The sequence below is a fragment of the Idiotropiscis lumnitzeri genome, chromosome 20 (assembly GCF_059441095.1).
Source record: "Idiotropiscis lumnitzeri isolate Australia: NSW breed Sydney's pygmy pipehorse chromosome 20, RoL_Ilum_1.0, whole genome shotgun sequence".
In the NCBI taxonomy this organism is placed as follows: Eukaryota; Metazoa; Chordata; class Actinopteri; order Syngnathiformes; family Syngnathidae; genus Idiotropiscis; species Idiotropiscis lumnitzeri.
This window is the reverse complement of record NC_142410.1, coordinates 3616084-3630381: the sequence shown is the minus strand read 5'-3', so window position 1 is coordinate 3630381 and position 14298 is coordinate 3616084. Positions and strand designations below refer to the sequence as shown.

General features: G+C 37.9%; 2 protein-coding genes across 2 annotated transcripts in view; both read right to left on the bottom strand.

Annotated features, from left to right (window-relative positions):
- LOC148317141 (dynein axonemal heavy chain 9-like) overlaps window positions 1-1973 on the bottom strand; it is a 40789-nt gene extending 38816 nt beyond the window's left edge. Inside the window, exons 1-2 of the mRNA XM_088283822.1 lie at window positions 1804-1973; window positions 174-404 (exon numbers count right to left, since the gene is read on the bottom strand). Of these exons, the coding sequence (XP_088139948.1) occupies window positions 174-404; window positions 1804-1908 (336 nt within the window). The 5' untranslated portion in view covers window positions 1909-1973. The remainder of the gene's footprint in view (window positions 1-173; window positions 405-1803) is intronic.
- A 1782-nt stretch (window positions 1974-3755) lies between these two features.
- The window catches only part of LOC148317140 (dynein axonemal heavy chain 9-like), a 69369-nt gene continuing 58826 nt past the window's right edge, over window positions 3756-14298 (bottom strand). The window contains exons 31-34 of the mRNA XM_088285229.1: window positions 13016-13177; window positions 12716-12949; window positions 3992-4072; window positions 3756-3779 (exon numbers count right to left, since the gene is read on the bottom strand). Coding sequence (XP_088141355.1) covers window positions 3756-3779; window positions 3992-4072; window positions 12716-12949; window positions 13016-13177 — 501 coding nt within the window. The remainder of the gene's footprint in view (window positions 3780-3991; window positions 4073-12715; window positions 12950-13015; window positions 13178-14298) is intronic.

The following is a 14298-nucleotide window of genomic DNA, read 5'->3' as shown; positions in this document are numbered from 1 at the left end:
TTGCAGCTTTAGAAAAATTACCATGCATCAATTGATTAGCTTCATTTGATTTAATCCTGTTGAAGTATGGTGATATAATGATCTGTTTGTACTCTAATTGCTATTTTACTACAACTGGAAATACTCATTTAATATTAGCTAAGGGGACAAAAAAAAACAAAACACATACTCACCTGCAAGTAAGGCTGAATAGCTTTCAGACAAGCCTCCGGGATGTTTTCCTTGTTGAAATTTATGAGGGAATCAAGGAACGTATCCACTTTTGCCATCATCACCTTTGCGGCCTTCCAACTACGATCTTTTGGGACTTTGCCGCCAGGCGACATTAAGACCATGACAGCCGCTGTGACATTGGTAACTGCTGCTACTGGAGAGCCAAATGACTTTAACTCTGTCAGGTTGTTCTAAAGTGGGGAAAAAATAGAGGGACTCATCATATAATTAAAGAGCCTTGAATGGTCTGAATGGTCTGCTTGGGGAACAAAAAAAAAAGAATGTGGAAAAAGTAAAAGGTTGAGAAAAGGGGATTAACCTGCAATGACTTTGAGAAGACAACAGAGAATTCAAATTAGGACATTTTACAGAGCTTCAGAGAGCAGTGATTGAACTGTCTGTTCTGGTTGTTTCACCAGAAAGAACCTTTTAAATGTAAAGGGTGTTTTTAAAATTCCCACATGCAGCACATAAACCTGGATGGGTTTCTGGGGATGAACTAAAATGCCAGTAGAACAAAGAGAAAACCTTATTTTATCAGATAAAATTAATTAAGATTTAATTTAATCTCAAGGGGATGTCTTGTGTAATCAGGGGCGGAGCTACGTGGTGTCAATGGCGCCCGACGTTAAGCACGTGATTTTGTGGTGCACATAATTGGTTCCTCCTTACCAGTTTCCACACGGTTGCATTACAATGCCAACATACATTTAGATTGACCATCCATATAAAAATGTGTTGAGACGGTTCAGCAAGCTATCCAGAACATCAAAGTTCCTTTCATCAACAGGAGAAACTGGCATAGGTATGAGTATTAACCATGATTATTTCTCTCACAGGTTCTCACACACACCTTGATTGGCAGTATGTTGTTACTGCATCACTCATCATCCATTATCAATCCATAAAATCCATATTTTAATTAATTGGCCCACCACTACTTGACTCACATACACTCCATATGGACACAGGCCGATACAACTTTTACAGAATTCATACTCGGCTTGCCTCTGATCGTAGCCGTTATTCTCCCTGACCATAGGGGGCAGTGTACAGCATCTATGGCGTACGAACAACACTACACCATAATCAAAGAAAAACACTTGTCTGTAGTGATGGACTGATGAAGCTTCATGAAGCACTTGAGATCATTTCTGACTCCCCTAAACGGCAGTCTTAGTCTAAAGATGCAGTGGAGAAATAATGCATACAAGTTTTTCCTGAAGCCAAGTGCACCATGTAGAGTAGTAAAAAATATAAGTGCTTCATGAAGCTTCATTTTCCACATCACTAGTTGTCAATAGGAGCACTTGCCTGTCTGCCATGTTTTTTATGCAGAACATGCACAAAGTTAGACATTTTTTGCAGGCACAAAAATCAGGCCATGTGAACACGTCAAGCATAAACCCAGCTCACCTGCCACCCCATTGTAATTTACTGGGCACGCCACTGAACAATGTTTGGCTCTGCCAATTTGATGGACTAGTTAAAACAAACAACAAAAATAATAATAGATATATAAAACAGAGACAAGAGTGAACATCCCAACATGTAAAAAAGAAGCAGTTGAATTAAAGGAGTGTGACTAACTTTATTGAGAGTGTTGAGTGCGTCCTGTGCAGCGATGAGAGCTGGTTCAGCCATTGCCAGGTCCTCCTCACAATCTTTTTGTTTGCCACGGACCACAACAGCCATCGCAGCCACCTTTTCCTCTTCATCGTCAGCCACCGCTTTTTCCTTGGACACCTTCTCAGTTTCCACTCCAACCACCTGAGGGCCAACACATTGTATTATAGCTGAGTTAGTGGCTGCACGTTTTTTGTAGTGTGGACTTTCATATGTTCTGAATGTGATGTTTCAAAGTTCAAATAATATCTGCTAGTGTTGTGAAGATAACATTTAAGCAAAACTTTATACTACAGTAAAAACTTTAAAAGACATAAAACACAGAAAAATATTATCTGACAGTTAAAAAAAAATCTTATTGTTTTTATTTGTATTAATACAAACAATATAGCAAGCATGCTAATTAGAATAAATATGACATTTAGAATATTTTCAAACTCATTAAATAAATTGAACACCGAACTTTCTTAAACACTACTGAGCATATTATCATACACCGTATTTTCCTGATTATACGTCGCACCAGTCAAAAATTGCATCAGAAGAAGAAAATAACTCCTATAACGTATACATAAACATAAATTGCTACAAAGTATGGGGCGATATGTTTCAGTGATAGAGTGGTCATTTCCTAACTCAGAGGTTGGCGGTTTGATCCCCGGACAGTGTGACCATATTGAAGTGTCCTTGAGCAAAATACTGAACCCACATGCTGCGTCATCAGAAGGTCGATGAGGTAACAGTGTGAAGTGCTTTGAGTAGAGAAGATAGAAAAGCCATTTGAATAAGTCGCATTTTTTGAGGAAATTCATTTTACAAGAAAAAAAAAAAAACAAGACCAAGAACAACAAAGCTTGAACTGACACCTAAAATTGCGTTCCCTAATCGTGTTGTTGGCAGCGAACGAGGTCCTGTTGGATTCAAAACTTACACTTCTAACTTCCAGAATTTTTTTTTTCTTTTTAGTTTAAAATGGCTTAGTGCAATTGAAGAAGAAACTGGAGAAGTTTTAACAGTTTAGCACGCTGCATCGGCCACAATGAAGATTTACTACTTTCACCACCAAAAAGTAATAATAATAATACCCAAACCAATAATTATATAATAATAGCAAAAGTAGTATTAGATATATACATTATTATTAAATTACAGCTTTGAATGAGTTGATTGTCGTGAAAAAATGTTGTTCAGCAATTTGTGCCGTCCTTGAATGTTTAAGCGAGAACCCCTTGCACTGGAAAAATCTCAGTGTATTTATTTTGTTGTTTGCTTCAAACTGTTTGTTGTTTAATAGTGGCTCATTTGATTCATGTATTGTGATATGTATTATCAAAAAATTAAATATATTAATAGCTTAAATTTTGCACGTATGCACATAATGCATGCAGCTTGCACATGGTCTCTGATCCCACTATGGTGACATTTTCAGTCGACGACAAGTGGCCAGATGTCCTCCCCTGAGATGGATGAAAACTGTTGAATTTCGCTGGTTAATTCATGTTCCACAAATGTACAAAAAAATATGTCTTTAGACTAGCGGGGCTGCATAGAACATATTATTGAATAGAACATTTTTGACTTCCCTTTTAAATTGCGAGCCCTGATCTACATTGACGCTCTACAATCAAGCAGAGTTATAAAGTATGCTCTCAGCATGATACTGGGCTGTATCTGCAACCACAATTATTAGCATAGCATATTGGCACAGTTACGAATGGCAGACAATAAATTAGTGTGAGTAGCGGCGTAAGCATACATGATCAGATGGCAGAAGAAGGCACAATTACCATATTTATTGTTTACTTACAACATATATAATCTGATGACTCGCTATTTGTTAATCAAGTAAAGTCTGTTATCTATCGTAGAAGCCAAATAATTTGGTGGATGGACGGATCTTTTTTTTTTTTTTTTTTTTAACGGTGGTTCCCAAAAACTAGCTATAAAACAAAGCAGTAAACAATTGGTGGGTGCAACATGCTATCCATTTCTTTGCACACAAGCAAGCAAAATGCCATTTAACCTTTTTTGTATTGGGGTCAGTGCAAAATATCTCTGGAAGAATGCAACCAGCTAGATAGTAAAAAAGATTCTTCAAATGGGAAAAATATCAGTAAGGTTTTTTTGAAGTCGAGTGAACAAATGTTCTTGCCTGGATCAGCTTGTCGGCATCTTCGTTCTTCTGCTTGAGCTCTACTTCTTGGGCTGCTAGCTTGGCCTTGAGGTCATCAACCTGTCAAGAGGATGAAACGTGGAAAGGAGCAGGTCAGGAGGTGGAGATCAGCTGATTCTCCAACTAAAACTGGCGAGCTATGGATGAGTCAGTAGCCGGCCATATCACGATCTTACGATAACTACTGGACAGATTCCAATAAATAAACACTAGTAGTAGCATTCTTCATAAAATATTATAATAAAAAAATCACAATGAAATAATGATTTCCCAAGAATAAACCCAAAATGAAAAGAAGTGTTTCATGGGTAAGTCAAGTGGCGTGAATATAAAAAGGAGACTTGACACCGATGTGATCGACTGGATTGAAATCGGTATCTGCTGTAATGTCATCATTTCTGCAATTATGTAATTTATCAATTACATAACTGATCAGATCTGGAAAATAAGTCATTACAAAACACAACCTCGTTCTGTGCTGCCAAAGTGTATTTGTGAGACAAAAACATTTGCCTTCTCGCATGTGTGAGCGGTAATGGCGTTCATGCAGTTTTTTTTTTTTTTGACTGGTAAAGAAATTCCGGAAAACATTTTATTTATCTCAAAATAAGAACTAGCTCCACAAGGTTTGTTATTCATTAAAGTTTAAAAGCTTTCATCTCTTAACGGAGCCGTTGTTTGGGCGTGTTTGGCCGATTCAATATGAATGCCCAGTGAGGCGTAGTGCGTCGACCAAATTAACAAATACTAAAATCAAGTTATGCCCGTTTTTACACTGTAACGCACAGCTGCCAGTCTAGCAAAATAACATTTTTGCTAAGACAGGGGTTGATGATAGACTAAATATATTGATCCATCTCCTGATCAAATCGGTGATGGAGCAACGATTGTTTTTTTTTTCAAACTCGCTCGACCCCAAAAATCCTCATTGTGTAAAATTTAAAACATACATATATTTGAAATTAACTGGCACTGATACTAGTAACATAACCAAGATGACATAAATGAAAAGAAAAATCTAAATTGCAGGATATTCAATCGATCCAAACATTTATTTCACCCAACAGGAGGAGTTCTTTACTACAGAATTACTTTTTTTTTAATCATTAAATTGAATCCAGCACTTGAGTGTGGTCATTTTTTGTTAGTCTGTATCTTCAATGAATCCAAAGTTATATGACCTGGATTGAGTGAGCTCAATGACCGAAATCTAAACATGTGTCCAAATCTCTCAAAGCAACAAAGAATATTTGGCATTTTAGGGAAACGCTACAAATGAGCGTACAAAGGCGCTTCACCCTTTGCGGATAACATTTTGTGCCCGGCAGGATTTGGCTTGACACCATTCATGTGACCTTTAAGCTTATACCAGGACAAATCTTATTCTTTCCAAGGAGATAAAGGGAAAGGTAGGAATGAATGGCGTGCATATCTGGAATAAAATGGAAAGATTTGTGATAAGAGCTGCTATCAGTGCACACACAAACAAACGCACACAATCGCACACATACGTGCTCAGACCAAGGACAGCCATAAAGAGAAATTAAGGGTGTTACAAAGTCCTCATAACTCCTCGACAAACAGGCCTTGCATCGCCATCTGACTCCATCAAAATGCTGCACCGGGGAAATAAAAACAGACTGTTTTTCATGCTTGTCTTTCAGCTAATTAAAAAACAGGAAATCAGGCCGCGGGCAAGACAGCCTTTTCAGATTGTGACAGTGGATGCAATGGATTCAGTCAAACATTAGAAGAGCACCAAGTGAGCCATCAACATGATGAATAGGCAGGGGGAAAGAGCAAAGGGAGGTGGGGATTGCGTGGGGAAGCAGGCCCAACTAATTGCCGCATAGAATGGGTGATATTCAATATATCTAAGCAGGCTGTTTTGTTTGTAGACTTTGGAATTTAAGCCGGCCCTTAGTTTTGACAAGCAGCTTCAAAAAAGCTCTCATTTTTCCATTCCTTACAGGTAGTCCTTGACAACTACACTAAACGGTCACTTAGTAAGCAACACCTGCACCTTCTAATCAGATCCGATTCAGGATATTATCGCACTGAGGGATGATTATTAGGGCCCGGCCGATTCATCTGTCGGCCAATTTTCTCTGCCAATTTTAGCCCTTTACAAAATGGAGCATAATTGGGTGTGGGGTTTGCAGATTTCACGGTGATGTGTTCCTAATTTCTCATTAAACAGTAAATGTTGTTAAGAGTCACGTAGAATGATGTCCTTTGCGTCACGCAAACGCTGTCATGTAAGCCAGTGATGCGAGCGTAGCGAATTTGGAGTTTCATCAGGGTTCCTAAAAGGTTACAAACATGTTCGGAAACTAATGCAAGCTTTTGTAAACGGTCGTAAGAGATGCTGCCAAAGTTCTTTTTTATTCGTGACCGTGGTTCCAATATATGTTGACGCATTTGTGCTTAACATTCACAAGCACTCGCCGCTCAGTGACGGTGGAGAATGAAGAACATTATATCCACACATGATTATATCCACTCTCTATAGCAACCACGTTTTAGGTGAGATTGAGCATTTTGGTATGGATGCAAGCATTTCTCGAAACGGGAAACTTTTTCAAAACAAATGAGAAATACATAGCTCCTTTTCTGTGTGGGCTGGGCCTGAAGTAACCACTTCTATCTGCTTAAATAATGTAGAGGAGTGAAAAGTTACAGTCAGGTACCAAACAGGAAAAAATTGAAACCGATAATGACGTGAAAAGTAATGACTGAACGCGTCTCTTGTTTTTGTATAACTCACTTTGTTCATCACATATTTAAAATGCATCGCTTTTTATTATTATGAAGCTTCATGAAGCACTTTGTGATCATTTTTTGGCACCTCAAGATGGCACTCTTGGTTTAAAGATGCAGCAGAAATTCTATCAATTTCCATTTCACTCGCCTTTACATTTGATCGAAGATCAGCATTTAGAGGAGTAAAAAATATCACAAGTGCTTCATGAAGCTTCATTTTCCCATCACTAGATTTAGCATCTGAGAAAGGGATCTGTGATAGAAAGAAGTAAATGGAGTGGACAAAAAGTGATTTTTAGGTTAGAGGACATCATGGGGCTCTATAAAAATAATAATAATACTTTTGACAAAAAGAAAAAAAATCCAGTAATTTTACTCATTATGTTGCTTACAAACAGCATACATCTACAATAACATAATCAGTTATTTATTCTTTATTTTTTTGTGCAAATTTTTGTAACTCAGATCTAAAAATTACATAAAATTTAAAGGACAAAAGTAATGTAAACAGTAGAATAAAAACAGCCTGCATCTTCATTGTTATCTTATTCATTATACACTTTTAAATTAATCAGCCGATTCATTGATTTTCAGATTTATTTATTCTTTTAAATAATGTAATCGGGCTCAGAAATTCCCCATCTGCCTGGTCTATAGTATTTATTATCATAATTAGAATTGACTAAATATCTAACGAACTACATTGTTAGATAATTGGGGCTTTTCAGTAATTTTTTCTTTAAATCTAAACAGCTGCAAGAAGAAGTTACAATTGATGATCATTATTTTGTTCAGGTAAAATCACCCAGGCTGCATTCATTCATTTATTTGTTTCCACTTCACCTGTTCAGGGTCACAGGACAGCTGCAGTCCATCCTGGCTGATTTTGGGCATGTGATGTCTATTTATTTTGGTAACTTATGCCTCTATTTCTTTTTCTTATCTACCTGATTACCTTGTTTACCTTTTTCTACTTCTCAGGTGAATTAAACGGCAAGACATGAGCAGTGAAGTAAAAACAACACTTTTGTTTCTTTGCATCTTTGATATGTTTTACCTACAGGCAAGATTTTTTGTCAAAACAATTCCGGTTCACAGAGTCGCAACTGAAAACACTGTAATATGCATGCCAAGTAAGTTTCTATTCACACCAATTGTTTGTCTTCTCTCTGGAGTATATTTGGGTTGAGAAATGTAGTTAAGGGAGTAATGTGTCTCAGCTGAATCAATAATGAACATTTGCTGGAGATGCATTGTAGAGCGCACGAGCAGACAAACACGGCCCCAACTTCCACTGTTATTGTTTCAAATGTGAAATCCTCACATTTCTTGTTTTGGACGATGGCTTTTTTACAGGGTTTAGATGGCAATGCTGACACGATGATTTAAAAAAAAATCATTTTCAGTTTGTTGACAAACGCTAACGCTCCAAAATATTGGTGCCAAAATTCTCTTTTTTTGGGTTTGTTATAATGTGTCCTTTGATAATTGGCCACAAAAAAAAAAAAAAAAATCCCCACCTTAAAAGTTGCCTGTTATAGCCTTTGTCCCACTTTGTTTCTTTTCCTAAAGCCCGTATTTTAACGAGTGGCAAAGGTTCGAGAGTCTTTGTCAACCTACAGTCAGTTTTACCTTGAAAAAGTTACTTAGTTACTTTACTGATTAATTGCTTTTAAAAGTAATCAAGATCATAGAACAATGATTGCCAACCAGGTGTGCCGTGAGAGATCATCAGGTGTGCGGCGGAACATTATCCAAAGTCAATTATGTTCATGAAGAAATATAATTTATAATAGTTTTTTATAAATAAAAATGCTATCAATATAATTTTAATTTATCTATGCTAATCATGTATAGTAATGGACAGAAAAAATAAATTCGCTTCCACTAAATGACAGAGGGGCCATGATTAACCGGTGCACCGACATTTTGTGAGTCTTTTCTTTTTTTTTTCCGATTTGAAATATGTGCCTTGGCTCAATAAGAGATGGGAGCCTCCGAGTTTGATAATAATGTACTTTAATAGGTACATTCAGCAGATGCCGAATAATAATGACACCCAAGTTTACCACTTCATTGGACAGCGATGTTTAAGAATAAGGCTTAGTTTTATTAAAAATAAGCTTCATGGACTTAATGTAATTGTTTTTACTTTCAATTATTTTTCCGTCGCATACGAGGCTACTTTCTATACTACATTCAACACATGCATCTTTAAATAAAATAAATATAAAAGTCTTTTGGGGCTTTCTCTGTAAGCTTTAACGCATACTGTCCTGAGATCCACCCGTTATAGAAGCCAGGTAGCACTTTGTCGACAGCACAGAATGTGCAACAAAATATTTTTGTCTTGAGCTGACACAAATTTAAAAAATATACAGTGACTGTATTTCTCAATTGTTGCTTACGGGTATGTTGGTATGCTATGAACACATAAGGTGTGCACATGCTGAAAGCGTGCTTGTTTCGGGTTTCCCATTTATTTAGTCATACCAATGCTATGCGTAACATTTGAGTCGTGGTGAGAAGGTCAACTTCAAAATACAAAGCAAGAGCTTTATAAATACATAAATACACAATTTATGGCAGCTCGTAGTGGTGTGGTAGATTACTTGACTGGTTTCACGGTCTGGAAATTGGATTGCTTGAGCCCAGTTTAAGTTTACATCGCGATCACAAACCGTTACAGCAACACAACCTTATCGTGAAATCATGTTTAATCGCTAATTAAGGATCCTAAAAAGAATAAATTAATAAAATGTGACTCCACACTACGGGTTGAATCTGGATCGGCTGAATGTGTGTGGCTGGAAATTCCCGTAATTTACAGAGAGTGCCGAAAGCCAAAAGAGGTGTTAATATTAAATAGATAACGCACATCTAGTTGGTAGCTTGTGGAGCTATTTTTTATGTAAATAAAATGGTTTTGTGCCTTTTTATCAGTCCGCCCCCCCCCAAAAAAAAACTTTGTGATTGGCTTGTCGAGGGCACTTACACAACAAGTAAAAAAATAAATTAGCTTTCGGTCTCCTCTTTATGTACTAACCCCATTTCATAGATTAGCATGTTGCCTCATCTTAGAATTTGGTTGCCTTATATAGACTGCTTTATTAGCTGATGAATGTGTATGTTGTCATTATTAAACCTTCCTGGCTTTGGTCTACGTATACTGTATGGACTAATCCTTGTCAGTGTATTGAGGCCCCGTCTCTCAGTCTCTTGGTTCTGTCTCGACCCAATCAGTCAATGAAGATGGATGCTCCACACTGAGGAGCTAATTCAGCATGTGCATGGCCTGGGAAAGTCAGCTGGGATAGGCTCCCACTCAGCTGCCACCGTAAAGAGGGCAGACAGTATAGAAGATGGATGGATGATTTTAAGTGAAAGAAAAAAAATATAAATAGACGATCTCTGTGATGGTTTGCATGTAACTGTTAAAACAAAAATTTCTTACATGTCTAATTCAAAATCTCAAATTCAATCAACCTGCCTTGCATGTTTTTGTAATGTGGGAGGAAACCGGAGTACCCGGAGAAACCCCACCCAGGCACGGGAGAACATTGCAAACTCCACACGGGAAAACCGGAGCCGGAATCAAACCCACAACCTATGCACTGTGAGGCCATCGTGCTAACCAGTCGTCCAACGTACCGCCGAGTACGTAATATATATATGATAGGATTTTTTAATGCTGTCATAATTATCAATATTGTGGCATTCCTTCCTGTGTAGTAGAATTTTGGCATACTACGCACACATACATTTAAATTCTTCCTATTCCGTCTGTTTATTAGATCAAGGACAACTACACTAAAACTTAGTATAATTAAAATTAGTGTAATCAGGCTTGCCTGTAGAAGTAGCATTATTACTGCTGTAGGGAAGGAGGACATTAATAAAAAAAATAATTCACCGTCAAAGAAGTGAAAACACAAACCCCAAACAAATGTAAAGGAACACAAAAATAACATCCGCTGGGGAACGGATGAATCACACACACTAACGCAGCATGTCCTACAGTCTTTTAGTGTTGTTTTTTAACCCTAGTGGTCCTTGTTTATTATGACCACAGCAGCCCCTGGTGAGCTGCGCAACCTCCTGCACTGAATGTTAAATAACAGCGCTTATGGTAGTATGGATGCATCAACAGGCACAGTGTGCATTAATGGTCGCGTGCTACTGCAAAAGAGTCTGCTCTCTAATTAGAAGGCTTCTCCATTAACAAATGCTCGTACGTGTGTGCGCGGTGCAGACCGTAAGGCATATACTGTAAACAGGGAACTCTAACGTTACACACTGTGACACCACTTTATATACTGTACATATGTTTGCATGAGTGAGATTTTATGTATAAAGCCAGTCTGATTTAAGGCTAAACTATGCGTGTCTGTGTATTGCTTTGCACAAACAAGCTCACTAAATAGAGGCCTGGATTGGATTATTGCTCCCGCAAAGGTGCTGAGATGACAAACGTTTACGGTATAAAATGAAAAGATGCATTTTTCTACCCATTATTTTTTATAAGGGTGATTAATACGCTTGTGTGTGTGTATGCATGTGTGAATCACAGAAGCCAACAGCTTTCTGCTGATGAAACAATTCTGGGGACTGTAGTTTCTTTTCTTAAGTACCATGAAATTTAATGCAACAACATAACTGCGTGCATGGAGGCCTCCAAGGGTGGTCTGGGGGCATGCTGCCCCCCGAATGAAAAATGTGAACATTTCACATTTAAAAGCATTTATCTGATGCATTGGCAGACAAACATCAAGCAGCATTAGCTCAGTTTGATGATTTTTTTTTGCTCATATTTAGTTCCTCATAAATGTGATTCATAATAATAATAATAATAATAATGATAATAATAATAAAAATAGCAATAATAACAATAACAACAATGACAATATTAATATTAAAATTATTATTATTAATAATAATAATAATAATAATAATAATAATAATAATAATAATAATAATAATACCTACAGAAACAATAAGTATAGAAAAAAATATATATATATTGCGACAATATATATATTTGAATCAAGTGGCCCGCCACTATTTGCTGAGATTCGGACCTGGACAGGCCGCAAATAGTGAAAGTTTTGTGCGTAACTGACACCAATGTTAAATAAACAACCGCCTACCTGTCGTCAAATGCAAGTTAAAATTCATTTTCGCGGGAGTTGATGAAAACTGACCAGACAGTTTGATTGGTGATACGCGAGTCAGACACACCTACGTACATACGCACGGTCCGGCGCTTTGATCGGAATGGGGCTATTCTCCCGGATTATTTGCATTTTAAACTTTCGGTTCACCGTTCGGGTGCCTTATCTGCCGAATGGAAGAAGACACCATGGGGTGCCCAAACTTTGAAGGGTTACTTACGGGGGGAAAAAAAAAATCAAAAGATGCAAAAACTACTTTGACATATTTCATTTAACACATAAGTGTAGGTCAATATATGTGAAGCTATAATCTTTATTCTTTTTTTTTTATATACTGTATAGCTGAAAAATAAAACGGCTAGATAATAAAGCAAAACAATGCCGACTATAAGGTTGAAAACCGATTTCTTCTGTTCTCCTGCCTTGCAACTCAGTGCAAAAAGTAAGCAGCAGAATACAACGTGCGGGAAATTTTACCAAAATATGAAAAAAAGCCCATAAAAGAACATGCAAACACACCGTCAAGAATAATCTTTTAATAAAGTGGTACTGTTCTGATAAAACTGCTGCAATGGCAACCTCTATTCTTATCTCTTCTGGCGCTGCCATTGTTATGAGCCACGCCTTACGTGCTGCCATTATCTCAAAAGATCCTCTAGTCAGCTCAAAGCTTGACCAGATGCTTTATAAAGATAACATCGTCTTGTGATTCCTCTGCAAGGTTAATGAAAGAAGAGGAATAACGGTAACTTGCATGCAAGAAAAATACCTGAGCAGAGGTGCTGTTGAGCCTCTGCAGGCCGTTCTCCAGCCGCTCCGTTTTGCTACTTAGGTCTTTACTCCTCATTCCCAGCAGACTTTGATACAGTTTGATCTGCTCCAGGAAAGATTTCGGTGTGTTGTAGTTGTAGCGCCGCTCGTTGGCTAGGTACTCTTTCGAGGTGCGATTGACGCTCATGTGGATGTACGCCATGAATTTACTGACAGACTCCTTCACTTGGGGCTGCGGACGACAGGCAACAGTCCATTTCGAAATTCAACCAATTCACATTTGATGAGCGTCTCTTACGTCAATATTGTCCACTTCCTGCAGGAAACTGAGACTGACAGACTCCAACGCCTCCCGCGGCCATTCGTGGAACCAGTCGATAGCTGTACAGTTAACCACAGCAGGGAACTTCCTGCTACGAACTCGCAGTTTATTCCCCACTGGAGAGAAACACAGAGCCACCTAACAATCACACACACACACACACACACAAACACACAATGGATATGAGATCGGATCCTCCAATGATTAGAACTCCCTACAATTAACATGAAAAATGGGAATCAGAGAATAAATTATTAGTCGCTACATCATTAAGCAAACACAGCCTCTGGCAAGCATGTGAAATAGAAGATTGTAAGTGCGCTCTGGGCTATGTTGGACTGATTGGAGACTAACAGCTGGCTTGTTTTGGGGGCCAAACAGATGCTCCATCACACTAAAGAAACAAACATACAGAAGGCAAACTCAAAGGACCCTACAAACATATCCAACATAGATAACTGCAAACAAATTATACATTATCTCGTGCATGTCTTTGACACGACGGGGGACTCTCAATCGGGGAGGGAAAGGCACATGTTATACACATTAGATCCCAGGTGTCAAACTCAAGGCCCGGGGGCCAGATGCGGCCCGCGACCTCATTTTATGTGGCTCGCGAAGGGAAAATCATGTGCTTCAACTTCCTGCTTCTAGCACATTTTCTTCACTTTTAACAACATTGAGATATGAGATATTGCCATTTATTACTGGCTTCTGATTTCAAAACTAGCTTTCGATCAATTTGTTGCGTGTAAGTGATAACGTAAGGTGATACATCTATATGGGTTCGCAGTCATAATGGCCCTCGGAGGGAAACCGGAACCACGATGTGACCTGTTCACAAAAATTACTTTAACACCCCTGCGTTACATGTCCAATGCATCCTTAAACCAATATTGACATCGAGAGGAGTCCAAAAGTTTCAAAAGTGTTTCATGAAGCTTCATTCGTCCATCCTTGATTCAAGAGCCACTTGTGCATCAACACCATTGCTAGTTATACTTACGTAATCTATTGCGCATTAACATAGCAGTTTACCTCTCAAAAACGGAATAAAATATATTTTGTTGTGTTATCTGGTAATTGGTCATTAAAAAAATGAGAATAAGAATATTTGTGAACTGACATTGATTTATCTGTTTCTTTGGTAAACTACTCAAAATCTGGGGGTAACTATAAATCCACTCTTACTTTTAGAGGCACATAAGTAAATTTTTGTAAAAACATGCCATTGTATAATTCGATTAGTAGGTTATTGC